General features: G+C 44.5%; 2 protein-coding genes across 4 annotated transcripts in view; both read left to right on the top strand.

Annotated features, from left to right (window-relative positions):
• Positions 1 to 14,350, top strand: part of SFI1 (SFI1 centrin binding protein) — a 322,241-nt gene that overhangs the window by 5,584 nt on the left and 302,307 nt on the right. The gene's annotated exons all lie outside the window — the stretch shown is intronic.
• Positions 1 to 14,350, top strand: part of LIMK2 (LIM domain kinase 2) — a 70,989-nt gene that overhangs the window by 40,626 nt on the left and 16,013 nt on the right. For all 3 annotated transcript variants that reach the window (XM_081282943.1, XM_081282942.1, XM_081282944.1), the window contains 5 exons: positions 9,005 to 9,140; positions 9,881 to 9,990; positions 10,663 to 10,851; positions 12,810 to 12,915; positions 13,235 to 13,431. In XM_081282943.1, coding sequence (XP_081139069.1) covers positions 9,005 to 9,140; positions 9,881 to 9,990; positions 10,663 to 10,851; positions 12,810 to 12,915; positions 13,235 to 13,431 — 738 coding nt within the window. The remainder of the gene's footprint in view (positions 1 to 9,004; positions 9,141 to 9,880; positions 9,991 to 10,662; positions 10,852 to 12,809; positions 12,916 to 13,234; positions 13,432 to 14,350) is intronic.

Here is a 14,350-nt window from a genome sequence, read left to right as displayed (position 1 = left end):
CAAAGTGTGGAAGCTGGCAAGGTCTGGGTGTGGGTAGCCTGGTACACAGTGGGCACCCTGTAAATGTCTGTTCTCTTAATGGCAGGCACATTTACCCCTGGCCTTGAAGGGCTTCTAAGCTTCTAGGTGAGTATATTGCTGGGGAGAGGCTGGAGCAAGGATTCTGAGAATGGAGAAATTGGTTTTGGAGTGTTCTACTAGGCCAGCCCCTACACTGCCCCCCCAACACACACCTAATCCTCAGGCCTAAGTATTTATGGGGGCCTCTCTCTCTGGAGCTTTTCAGAGGGAGGTATGGAAACTTTCTTCTGACTTGCCTTTCTTTGCACATTGCCCCACCCCACCTCCAATAGAAACTCCCCAAGGGGTTTCTGGCCCTCTGGGTCCCTTCTGAATGGAGCCATTCCTGACTGGGGTGGGGCTTGTTTTTATTCTTTGGGAAACTGCTGTTCTAAGGGCTGCCTCCCCCTCACCAACAGTCCTGGTTGACTTTTTCTTGTGGCTTCCCCAACCCAGCTCCATGCCCAGATATCACTGCTTCTGGGATACTTACTGTCAGGTGGCCAGGCCCTAAGCAGAAAGCAGTTGCCATGTAGTTTCACTAAATGACTGATCCTGATAGAGTGGTGGGAAGCATCTGGACCTGGGGAGGGACCAGTCCTGGATGCTGACTATACTAGGCATCACAGGCATTTTATTCTTTAATCTCTCAAGATGAGGCAACCATTTTCAACAAAGGTAACATGCAGGGTCTTCCTCGCCAGCTTTTTCTGAGTTTCTTATCTTTCATCCTTTGGGCTGTCACAGTGCCTTCTATCCTCATGTCCCCCAGGGGCCTTGTCAGGTTTGCTTTCCTCTCCCAGCAGAGAGCAGAAAAAGGGATGGTTTGCCTAGCATGTTGAAGAGATTCTTTTCTGAGGAGCAGTAGGAGTTGATCTTGAGTTGGATTTTGCATGTGAAATCAATATGCCAAGTATTGCAGTACTCACTAGTTCAGTCCTCATTAATTCCTCTTACTCTTAATCCTGAAAGGCGGTTTGGGGAAAGGGTTGTTCCTTTAGGTGCCAAGACTAATATGCCCCTTTTATGGGGGTCAAGACATGACTTCTTAGGAGCTGGAGCTAGAGCAGGTGATGATGACCTCTTACCCTGGATCTTTGAGGGCCAGGCTACCGGTGCTTGTCCTTTGTCTTGTTCTGCCCCAGCCCCTTTAGAGAACCTGATGACCTCACCTCTACCCCCAAAACTCTTGTGTCAAACTGGAGTCAAAGCAGTACTGAGTCACTGAGTACAGACCCTTCGCCCTCCCTTAAGTGAGAGGCCACGTTTCTGAAGCCTCTTCTGAAGAGCACACAGGTCCAGAGGAGAGACCACCCACATCCTCTGCTCTGCCAGGTTTTAGGCTAACTCACTGGTTGGAAAGCTGCTTCTGCCATCAACCCCCTTCTTCAGGCATCTTCAAGGACGTATCTCTGACTTAGTACCTGTCCCTTCCCTAGGCCTTAGTTTCCTCTTTGGCATAATGTAAGGCTAGATTTCCTAGGCTCTTAAACAGGGCCCTTGCCAGAATATAACAAATTAAGTCCTTGACCCTCATGTCTCTGGAGGAGTACAAAGTCCACAAGAGTTCAGGAGCTGTGGTTGCAAGGAAGGTGACGCAACGAGATTCCACGGGGACATGATCAGGCGTGACTGTGTGAGGGAGGGAAGAGGGAATGAAGAATGTCATTTCAGTGCCTTGTATATGCCTGCCTGGAAGGCCACACCACATCTTCCCTGCCCATGCCACTGTCATGAGGGGTGTAGTGCAATCATAGGAGCATTCCCAAATTGGAATTTACAGAAATAAATTAGGAATGATCTTCCCCCACCCTTTTGCAGTGCTGGGGATCGAACCCAAACTCTTGCATGTGCTAGGCAAATGTTCTACCATTAAGCTACATCCCACCCCAGTGAGTATCTGACCTCTTTAAAGAAATGTTTCTTTTTATAGAATTTTTCTTAATGTCCAACATTTATTTGAGGAGCTTGGCTTTACACATTATCTCTTGAAGGAAACAAGTGCCTCTTTGTATTCTAAAGGACCCACATTTAAAAGCAAAAATTATTAACCCTGCCCAATTTAGCAGTAACCTTTGGCAGCTACCTTCAGTCCTCTAGGATTCTTTTTCTCGTCTTCTGAAACATAAAAGAGTTGGATGAGGTCAGTGCTTCCCAACTCTGCAACTTACATAGCTCCTCAGAGACACACAAACTTCTTTCCATTTTTTTCCCCCAAATAATGGAAGCCCTATCTTTAATTGCAGTACAGTTGCACAAATTACTTGAAACTATGGGCTTCTTGGGTTTTGGTTGGAACTTCATCAATGCATTATGGTAACACTTCTTGCTGAACAGAGGCTTGTTATGTGTTGGTTAATTTTTTTACAAAAGAATTATATCCCATAATAATTACACCTTATTTGGCTATTTCAATCCACAGAGTCTGCAGGAAGGAGGCATATACATAATAAAAGGATCTTTGGTGATAAAAGCCTTAGCTCTGGTGGACCTGAATCTCTTAGGCCCCTGTTATATCTGCCCTTCTGGGAACTCAGGGGAGAATTGGCATTCCCATTCTTGGCACTTTCAGGCTATGACTAAGGGAGCTTTCTTTCCTCCTGTTCATCCCAGTCAGAACTCAGAGGCAAGAGGCTCAAAGAGCTTTTGCCACAACTGGCAAGTTAAGGATGAGCTGGGCCTTCTCTAGGACATGGAAGGGCTTGTTCTTTAACCTGCATAAATCTACTATAATGATGACTGTTTGGTTCCTTTACTCCGTAAGGTTGATAATTTACATGTAAACATTTGGTCTGAAGAATTTGGGTGTGTGTGTGAGGTCTGGGCCAATATCGAATCTCACTTGGCGGCTTCTGGCATAGCACCTTGCCTGCTTGTTCTAACACATCCAAGATATACAGTAACTATATCCTAATTGTTAGGAATTGATTAGATTGATTGGTTTCTAATTGATTAGATTTTCCTTCTCTACTTACAGAAATCTGTTTGGTTCTGGATGAGAAGCAGATCTGTGTTTCCTAAGCATGGGAGGGAAATAAGTCTGTCAGCATTTTCCTGTAGTATTCTCAAATTGGGGAGGGAAGAAAACAGTTACTGGGCATCTGCTGTGAGTTAGGCATTGTGTGGGGTACTTTTACATAATTCTAATAACCCCATGAGATTTTAGCAACGCCAATATTCTGTACAAATGAGGAGACTGAGGCACAGAGCCATGAAGTAACTGTCCTTAGGTGATATGTTGTAAATGAACTTTTTGTGAAAAATCTCAGCTGATTATGTATGTGTTCTCTGATGATTCAGAAGGTCTCAGTTTGGATGGGAGCTGACCTGCTAAAGTGGCTATCAGAGTCTCATTCACTTTGTATCTGTTCAGGCCCTCTGTAATGTTTTGAAAGAGAAGTTTGGCAGGTTGTTTTTAAGTGCAGCTTCAGTGTGTGGGCTTCTGGGTGATCTCCCTACATTTAAGGATTTTAGCTCTTATTCTCTTACTGCTCAGGAGACTAGAAACCAATGCCTCAGCCCTGGCTTCTGACCCCAGCTTTAACACCTCCCATGTGAGTGCCCTTGGATCTGCAGCCATGGCACATTTTGGCTTCCACTTTAAACTTTCAAAAATTGACAACTGGAGGGGCTGGGGATGTGGCTCAAGCGGTAGCGCGCTCGCCTGGTATGTGTGCGGCCCGGGTTCGATCCTCAGCACCACATACCAACAAAGATGTTGTGTCCGCCGAGAACTAAAAAATAAATATTAAAAATTCTCTCTCTCTCTCTCTCTTAAAAAAAAAAAAAATTGACAACTGGAAAAATGCTTTGGCTTTGGGAAAACCTATGGTGGTTATAGGCTCTAAGAATCTGAGGTGAGACATTTTTTAGTAGTGCCTTATATTTCCAGAATGTGTTTTTGATTTTTTTGTTTTTTCCTAAAGGACAGAGATAACTGCTGGAAAACAGAAAACTGGAATAAATGAAGGAAAAAAATGAATTGTGCCATTTAACATTCACTGTTTAGCTAAAGGAGAATAATCCCAAAGGGTTATACTTGAAGGGACTTGAGCTATCAGGATGCTAGCCTTCTCATTGTCACAGATCAGAATTTTGAAGCCTAGCTGTTGAGACATGCTGTATCATTCAGAAGATGTACAGAGGAGACGGCTTCCTCACCAAGTACCCATAAATTCAGGTTCCAACTTTATTGTTTAAGGGTTGGGCAACTTTGCACGGTGACTTGACATAGACTTTGGTTTTCAGTCTTCTGGTCTGAAAACAAGAATGATCCCAACCAGGTGCTATGGCACATGCCTATAATCCCAGAGACTCTGGAGACTGAGGCAGAAGGATCACAAGGTCAAATCCAGCCCACACAACTTGGCGGGAACTTGTCTCAAAAAAATAAAGCCAGGTATGGGGCTGTAATCCAAGCAACTCATGAAGCTAAGGCAGGAGGATCATAAGTTCAAGGCCAGTTTGGTCAGTTTAGTGAAGCTCTATCTCAAAAATTTTAAAAAGGGCTGGATGAGGTGGCACACTTGTAATACTAGCAGCTAAAGAGGCTGAGACAGGAGAATTGTGAGTTCAAAGCCAGCCTCAGCAATGGTGAGGCCCTAAGCAACTCAATAAGACTCTGTCTCTAAATAAAACACAAAATAGGGCTGGGGATGTGGCTCAGTGGTGGAGTGCTTCAGAGTTCAATCCCTAGTACCCCCCAAAAAAAATTTTTTAAAGGGGATCAGGGTATAGCTTAGTAGTAAAGCACCTTTGACTTCAATCCCCATACCATACACACACACAAAAGAATAATTCTTCCACCTTGCAGAGTTATAGTCAGGATTAAAGATAATTTAAGGAAAGCATCCTATACCATGGCTGGAATTTGACTGGCATTCAAAGAATAGCAGATATCGTTAATACCTAAGCTAGAACACTAAAGTTTCCAGTGGCCTAAGAACCCAGTTGTCTACTGTAGCAAAACAGAGCTATGGACCCATAACCAGTCTTCCTATCAACTGTTCACCTTCCTGTTCTTCAGAGACACCTGTGGTGATTACTTTGGCCTTGTATCTGGCTGTAACCTTCAAAGGCTTTCCTTGACACAGATGTGTGATTGCTGATGTCGCTCTCCAACCAGGTGTTCTTCCCAGCAGACTGGTGTGACTGTCTCCTGCATGCCTGCACTCGTTCCTCTCCTAGCTCCCTCTCCTGGGCCTGGCCAGGGCTACTTGGAGTGAACAAAAGCAGGATATTGGCAATAGAAAGGAGGGCGTGTTCTGGTGCTCCCATGCCCTGTGGCGCACATACCATTGCAAGGGCGTAACAGCCCAAGCCTGCTGTTGGGTGCAAAAGTGTCTGTACCAGCTTTTCTCCACTGCAGACAGGAGAAAGGCAGGGCTTGGTGACAGGAATTATGGAACATTTATGCTCCTACCTGGACTACTGGTTCTTGCTACTCCCCCATTTTCAGTTTGGAAACATTTGCTACTCTGCTGGGCCATTGGCATAGATACTGAGTCTACCAAGAGTAATTAGGACACTGCCACTGCTTTCAGAGAGCTAACAGTATGGTGAAGGAGAAAGGTCTCTAGACCTCCTTAGCTCATGAGCTTTAAGTCAGTAGGTAGGAGGCAAGAAGGAAGCCCCTCCTTGTAGTGGGGCCCTCTGCTAAGTACCTGAAGGTCAGAACCACATTTAATCCACACTGCTACCCTGAAGGTGATGATGTTACCATTTCACAACTGAGAAGTGAAAGGGCTAGCTCAAGATCACTTAGGAGGTGGATACTAATTCCGAGTTTAGAACCTCAGGTCAGCTGGGGAAAAAAATGCTGATATGTACAGAGTTGGGATCTGGGAGACAGTGTATCTCCTCATTTCACAGTTGGGGGAACCTACAGAGGGAAAGGGGCTTGTGGCACCCAAGAACTTGAACCCAGATCTCTCACCTAATGAACTATTCATCCAACAAGTGTCTTACATTAAATTTGAGCCCCTTGCCCAGAACAGGGTCTTCTCTTCTTCCTTTGTCTTCACTGCACAATTATAAACAATATGCTCACTCTCCATACCATACCCAGCTCTCAAGATCCTGAAATTCAGCATCCACTGGATAAGACTATGAAGTAGGAATAGTTATCAGTGTCTTTTGAGCACCCAGGAGGAATTGTACACTTCTGGAAGATAAGAGGATTTTCAGGGTCCTGCTTCTCTAGACCTCCTTAGCTTGGCAGCTTTTCACAGCTGTTTTAACTCATTCCTGTTTTCTATCTTGGCAGCTTTTCACAGCTGTTTTAACTCATTCCTCTTTCCTATCTCTACTTCCTGCAGTGCTTGGAAGTAGTAGCATCACTGTAATCTCTTACCTATATCATTATCATCTTTTTTTTAATATTTATTTTTTAGTTTTAAGTTGGCACAATGACTTTATTTTATATTTATGTGGTGCTGAGGATTGAACCCAGTGCCTCATGCATGCTAGGCGAGTGCTCTACCACTGAGCCACAACCCCAACCCCTCATTATCATCTTTAATTAAAGTTAATATTTGTTGAGTTCCTGCTGTATTAGGCCTTTTATATAAGCTATCTATACATTTAATACATAGTATTTAATTGAATTTCCTAGCAATCCATTCTACAGATAAGAAAATTGGATCAAAGAAGTGATCTTCCCAAGATGACATAAATTGTAAGTGGCAGGATCAGAATTTAAACCAAAAGGCAGCCCACACTGCCTCTGAGAAGAGAGGATGTGGCCAGTGTAGGTAATTCAAGGCCTTGAGGATAAGAATAGGGTGTCTACATAAAAAGAGAAGGGAGACCAATAGAGTTGAGGAACAGGATCAAGAGGGAGGGAAGAGGGGAGGATTGGGGAAATTCTGGGAAAAAAATTTTATGTCTGAGTACAAATATGCCACAATTAATTCTGCTTTTATTTATTTACATAAAATTATAATGCTCTAATTAAAATACTACTAATAAAAGGAAGATCAGTAGAGCAGTGGATCAGAGACAGGAAGAAAAGGAAATGGGAGGTACTTTAGAATGAGATCACTCAAATTACATAATGAATGAGGCTGTGGGCTGTGGTTGTGGCTCAGTGGCAGAGTGTTTGCCTGGCATGTGTAAGGCACTGGGTTCGATCCTTAGCACCACATTAACAACAACAAAAAAATAGAATAAAGGCATGTTCATCTACAACTACAAAAAAAATTATGTAATGTGCTTGTAGAACAAATATGTCACAATGAATCCTACTAATATGTTTAATTGTAATAGACCGATAAAAACCATTTTAAAAAAAATTGGGAGTTTAACCATTCGTAGTGGCATGTGCCTATAATCCCAGCTACTTGGGGTGCCAAGGCAGGAGGATCCCTTGAGCCTAGGAATTTGAGGAAATATTGAACAATATAGTGAGATAGCAAGACCCCATATCCCTCCTAAAAAAAAATTAGTTGAAAATAAATACTTCTCCCTTCTTATCAATATTAACTTTTTGGAAGTTGCCCTGGGGCTGGGACTGTGGCTCGCCTGGCATGCGGGCGGCCCAGGTTTGATCCTCAGCACCACATACAAACAAAGATGTTGTGTCCGCCGAAAACTAAAAAATAAATAAAAAATTTTTAAAAAAAAAAGATCAATTGCCTTATAGAATTACCCACATTAAGGATTTGCCTGATGAGCTTCTTTATGCTTAATGTGTTGTTTGGCAAGAACATTTTATCATAATGTGTTATGCTCGAATTCAGGACCCTCAAAGACCACCAGAGACTCAAGATCGATGTAAGCAGCAAAGAGGTGTTTATTGTGAGCTAGCTCGGTCCTCCACGAACACACACAGCAACTGGTGACTCTGAGAGGCCCCGAGCCCAGGGTTTGCAGCATTTTTATACATTCTTTGGAGAGGGCAGGGACTTCACATACATCATAGCAAATCATCACACACCTTGGGAAAATCAAATAACAACTCTAAAACATGATTAGCACATTCACTGGCGGGAACAAGTTGGGTAGGGGTGATTGGTCAGTACAAAAGGGGTATTCATTTGAACTGATTGGTTTAAGCCAAGAGGGGTGTTTGTGCTGAACTACATGGTTCCCCAACATGTTATCAACCACCATAAACTACTGGGAGGGTCATCTGGCATCCCAGGTATTTCCCTGTCTCATGCTGATTGGTGGCTGCTAGGGGGCTGCTATGGATCCCCACCTAGCCTGACTGAGTCAGGGACACCTGGCCTGGCGCAGCAGATCTCTCCTGTTATTTGTAGATAAACAACTTAGCAGGGTGGGAATGTGCCTAGGAGTGCTCTGTGGGTTTTTCCAAGGACAAAGGTGATGTCCCTTCCTTGGACAGGCTTTGCTCTGAGATAGAGGCTGGTTTTTCAAATGCTGTTGGTAATGGGTAGGTTTTTGTTTCTTGGTTTTTTATTTTTTGTTTTTGTGGTGCTGGGTATTGAACCCAAGGCCTTGTGCATGCAAGGCAAGCACTCTACCAACTGAGCTTTATCCCCAGCCCATGGGTAGGTTTTGAAGAGTGAAAATGATTGAACTTCTTTGGCCTATTGAAATATTTGTCTAGATCTAAGGTTCTTAATTAGAGTCATGAATTGGCTTCAGGGAATCCTTGATACACACACACTCCACACCAAATTATATGCACATTTTCCTGATATGTTCATTTTTCTGGGGGAGGTTTCTTGGCTCTTTTTAGATTCTCAGAAGGCTCCAAGACCCAAAGACTCTGCTTACAGAGGCAGGCAGTACAGAGCTAGCTCCGGGAGCCTCATTCACTCTGAACCAGCTTCCTTTGGGGAGATGGCACTAAGCTATAACTTTCCCACTTCCTGTCTCTGAATCAAAGAGAGGACTGTTGAACCTGGGAGCCAGGAACAACCTGTGTGTATGGTGGCAGGGATCTAAGGGCATTTCTGTTCTTGTCTTGCCTCAACAGGTGTTCAGAATGCCAGGATTCCCTCACCAACTGGTATTACGAGAAGGATGGGAAGCTTTATTGCCACAAGGACTACTGGAGGAAGTTTGGGGAGTTCTGCCATGGGTGCTCCCTGCTAATGACAGGACCTGTCATGGTGAGTGGGTCTCTGCATCTCTGCCCTTCTTGGTCATCGCAGTCTATTGACTGTGCTTCCAGTTTCCTGTGGTCATTCATTTTTGGACTTCCCATCAGTCAGGGTCTCCCCTTCATTCATTCTACCAACAGGTGTCTATTGTGAACTTATTAACAGCTATGATTCTTTCCTCAAAGATTTAACAGTCCAGTGTTGGGAATGGGTGGATAGACAATGGAGGAGACACAGTACAGTGGAATAACGACCTTAAATGAAAGTATTACAGATTGATAGGAAGATACACCTAGGTTGTTTTCAGGGATCAGAAAGGGAGAACCTAGAATGAGTTGGCCGAAAGATTCTGTCTCCCTTACCTGCTCTAGACAGAGGGCTTTAAGTATAGCCTAGACTTGCCAACCCTGTGTTGAAGGAATGAGCCTTTGTAATGCATGTGATTATTTCTAGGAATGCATTCTCATGACTGAGATCAATATATACATATACACACGTGCGCACACACACACACATTTATTTATTTGTTGTTTATTTTAACCTTGAGGAGTGACAGGAGGCACCAATCTGATGCTTCTTTTGGAAGCTCTATGTCAAGGATTAAAAGGCTGGATTTTAATTCTTTATTAGAAAGAGTAGATTTTTTACTGGGGTTTATAGAGCTCTGACTTGAAGTCACTCACCTATCCCTCCAATAACAGTGATGACTCACTTTTTCTCTCTGTACCCTTCTCCCTACCTGATCACAGGTGGCTGGGGAATTCAAGTACCATCCAGAGTGTTTTGCTTGTATGAGCTGCAAGGTGATCATCGAGGATGGGGATGCATATGCCCTGGTACAGCATGCCACACTCTACTGGTAAGATGGTGGCCCTGTGTCTGTTCTCCCCTACAATGTGGCCAGGAAAGAGGTGCCTGTAGCAGCATGAATTGGGTAGAAAGACTGTTGGTGGTCAGAGCACCAAATTCCTATCATAGCAATGCTGTGAAACAGCTCTGTTGTCCATAAGCAGAACCATTAACATCTCTGTGCCCTCTGTCCTTATCTACCATCTAACCTCACTCTACCCTGAGATCCTCCCAGAGTAAAGATGCTCTCCAAGGAAGATCTCAGACCATTAAAGACAAAGGCTCCTTAGAGCTCACCTGTCTCACCATATCCGATTACCTTGATTGACAAAAGAAGTGTGTGTGGTGGGGGCTGAGGGAGACAGGACCTGGAGCAAAGTACTTAAAAAAAAAAAAAATCAAAAGCAGAGCAAGAAAACAAAGATCATCTCACCCCTAGGCCAGGGTTTTTCCTAGTACACCACCCATTGCAGATCCACTTCACTACCCCCAGTGCCAGCCCACCCCAGAGAATCCAGTTTCCTCTATCTAATAGCCATCAAGAATAATGACAGAGGGTGATGATGACACTGTAGATAGTATTGGTTAAAGCCACCTGGTCCAGTATTGAGGGAACTTCCTGCAGGGGGGGGGGGTTTGGGGGACCTTCAGGAGCTCAGCCCCCTTTGTGTTCTCTCTCCAGTGGAAAATGCCACAATGAGGTGGTGTTGGCACCCATGTTTGAGAGGCTCTCCACAGAATCTGTTCAGGACCAGCTGCCCTATTCTGTCACACTCATCTCCATGCCAGCTACCACTGAGGACAGGCGGGGCTTCTCTGTGTCTGTAGAAAGTGCCTGCTCCAACTATGCCACCACCGTGCAAGTGAAAGAGTGAGTATGTTAAGGAACTCTTCAGTGCAGTCCACAGATGTGCCTGAAAGAGCTCAGAACTCCAGAGTCTTATGCAAAGCTCCCTTAATCCTCATCTCCCATCTTTTCCTGGAGCTCACTATATAGTAAGCACACCTGGCCCTAGACTGCTTCCTATCAGATGCTTAGAGCCAGAGTCTCTCATTTTCAGGTGTCAGATTTTAGATCATGTTTGTTCTTCAAAATTATCTGACTTGGGCTGGGGATGTGGCTCAATCGGTAGCGCGCTCGCCTGGCATGCGTGCGGCCCGGGTTCAATCCTCAGCACCACATACAAACAAAGACGTTGTGTCCGCCGATAACTAAAAAATAAATATTAAAATTCTCTCTCTCTCTCCCTCTTTCTCTCACTCTCTTTAAAAAAAAAAATTATCTGACTCAATTAATGTATATTAGTTTAATTATCATCTATTCTCCTGACTAGAATGTAACATCCAGAGGAAATTGATTTGTCTTATTCAATACTACATGCCCAGGGACTGGAATAGTGACTAGCATTGGCAGGCATTCTTTTATTATTGTTTTGTTGTTTGAGTAAATGAATGAATGAAGAAAGGAAAAAATGAGATCCGTGGCCCGAAGAGGATAAGACTCCATCCTAGGTCCAGGCCAAGGAAAAGATAAGGGTCATGTTCATGCAATACCAGTAATCAGACACCAGTGCCATTACCCTGTAAATATTGCTTGTATGTGTTGGGCATGAAGTCAGAGCTTACAACATAGGTGAGAAGTATTAGGGTTGACGAAATCAGGAGGAAGTAAGCTTTGCTTTTCAGTCTCATTAGAAAAAAAAAGAGGGGGAGCCAGACATGATAGTGCACTCTGAAATCCCAGTGTCTTCGGAGGCTTAGGAGGATCAGAAGTTTGAGGCCAACCTTGGCAACATAAGACCCTGTCCCAAAAATTTTAAAAAGGTATGGGCTATAGTTTAGTAATAGACTGCCCCTGGTTTCAATCCCCAGTACTTCAAATAAAAAAGAGGGGAGGGAATTGTATTCAGGGCAGAGGAAGAGAAGCATCTCTACAGAGCGGGGAGTTTGTGGTTTTGTCTATTGTTGATTGACAGTAACCAGAGAAAGGACTATTAAGCATGGAGGACACCTGTAATCCCAGCAACTCAGAGGGTTGAGGCAGGAGGATCAAAGTTCAAAGCCAGCCTCAGCAACTTATCCAGACTCTGTCTCAAATTTAAAAATTAAGAGCTGGGGGTATACCAAAAAGCATACACAAGGGGCTGGGGATGTGGCTCAAGCGGTAGCGCGCTTGCCTGGCATGCATGCGGCCCGGGTTCGATCCTCAAAGATCGAAAGATGTTGTGTCCGCCGAAAACTAAAAATAAATATTAAAAATTCTCTCACTCTCTCTTTAAAAAAAAAAATACTATTTAAAAAAAAAAAGCATACACAAAAAACAAAAGAGAGACTAGAAAGCCTGGATTATGAAGATCCAGCAGGTTCATTGAGGGATTTAATCAACAAGGTGAAGTGACCAGGTTGACCTTTTAGAAGAATCACTGGTATGGAGGTTACATGGGAGAAGGAAAGAGTCTAGAGACATAGAGACCAGTTAGGAGGCTGTTGCAGTGATCCAGGTAAGATGTGTTGGTAACTATGGTGATGGAGAGAAGGCAGGATTCTCAGAAATGGGCAGGGGGTGGGGGGAGGGAGGGAGGGAATGAGGGAACTCCAGAGAGGAAGGTGATGTCCAAGTTTCTGGTTTAGACCACTAGGTGAGTGCCGATGCTCTTCACTGAGGTGGAACATCCTGCAAAGGATGTTACCTTTCTGTTGGGGGGAGAGGTGCCTGGGCCATGTGGATCAGTGGGGCCTGGGGTCTGGTGAACCTTATCTGCTCAAGCATAATTAGTCTGGTGAGTTTTTAGGATATCTTCATCCTGCTTCAACTCCTGTCTGGCTTAGGGTCAACCGGATGCACATCAGTCCCAACAACCGCAATGCCATCCACCCTGGGGACCGCATCCTGGAGATCAACGGCACCCCTGTCCGCACACTCCAAGTGGAGGAGGTACAGCATGTCTTATCTGTCTGTGGGGGTGGGACATGGAACAGACCCTCTCAGAAGATTAGGCTGTAGCCATTTCTTTGTCTTGGCACTGAGCCTGTGGCCACTAGTGACCTCCTTTGTCACTAGCAGGTTCTTAGGGCAGCAGATGACAGGGCTGCCAGAATGTCAGGCAGAGGTTACTCTGAGGCTGCTGGTATCTGGAGACCACCATTAGCCAAATGGAACATTGGCCACAATGCTTGGCTCATCTGGGATGGCAGTGGATAGCCTGGGATGGGGCAGCCTGTGGGAGCCAGCCTTACACTGCTCTTGGCCATAGGTGGAAGATGCAATTAGCCAAACAAGCCAGACACTTCAGCTGTTGATTGAACATGACCCCGTCTCCCAGCGCCTGGACCAGCTGCGGTTAGATGCCCGGCTTTCTCCCCACATACAGAATGATGGACATTCTCACACCCTCAGCACTCTGGACACCAAGGACAATCTGGAGGGGACACTGAGGAGACGCTCCCTGAGGTGCCATCTCCCACCCCAGCTCTATTCTGTCCTGTGTTTCAACCTCCGAAGCTGAGCTGACTTTTGAAGTCCAGCAACATTAGAAGGAAACCATCTGGCCAGGAACAGGCTATTAGGGCTTTTATTGACCCATCTACCCTATGGGAATCGCTTTTTATAACCAAGGTCTATGCAGACCCAGCTGCTTGCCAGGTTTTCTTAGAAACAAAAGTTAGGCTCTCTCCACTGAATTCCTGAGCTAGAAAAGAAGTAGTGATGTTAAACACTAAAGGGCAACATGGAGGAAGTATGGAGCTCAGAACTGGGAGCATAGGCACAGGTAGGATTGAATAAGTATATATAATGAGCCAGGCACAGTAATTCATGCCTATAATACCAGTGACTCAGGAGGCTGAGGCAGGAGGATCACAAGTTATAAGCCAAACTGGGCAACTTAGTGATACCCTGTCTCAAAAATAAAGTAAAAAGGGATGGGGGTATAGGTCAATGGTAGAGGACCCTATGTTCAATCCTCAGAACTGCCAAAAAAAGAAAAAAAGAAAAAAGAAAGAAAGAAAAGTAAAAAATATAGTATATATTAGGACTTTAAAAATGATAAAGCAAAGCAAGAGGTGAAGTCAAGTTGTTTTAGTTTGAGGAACCAATCACCCCATACCTCAGAGTCTGCCACATCTGTGGAAGGGAGCAATCACCTATGTGCAAGCCCCAAGTGGGAGGCTTATGGAAGAGGAGTCAGTTATCTCACATTTATATTAGGATTAAATGTGGAAAGGGACAGATTTGTACAGTGTTGGTTGGCCTAGGGTCAGTACTCAGTACATGTGAAATATTATTAGGATCTTTAGAAATCCAGTTCTTTAGCCCCTGGTCAAACAGGCAGAGTTAGTCAGGGCCCTCTCGGCTGGCCTCTGTTGGAAAC

The sequence above is a fragment of the Spermophilus citellus genome (genome assembly GCF_964194105.1).
Source record: "Spermophilus citellus genome assembly, chromosome: 3".
In the NCBI taxonomy this organism is placed as follows: Eukaryota; Metazoa; Chordata; class Mammalia; order Rodentia; family Sciuridae; genus Spermophilus; species Spermophilus citellus.
This window is presented reverse-complemented; position numbering and strand designations above follow the sequence as displayed.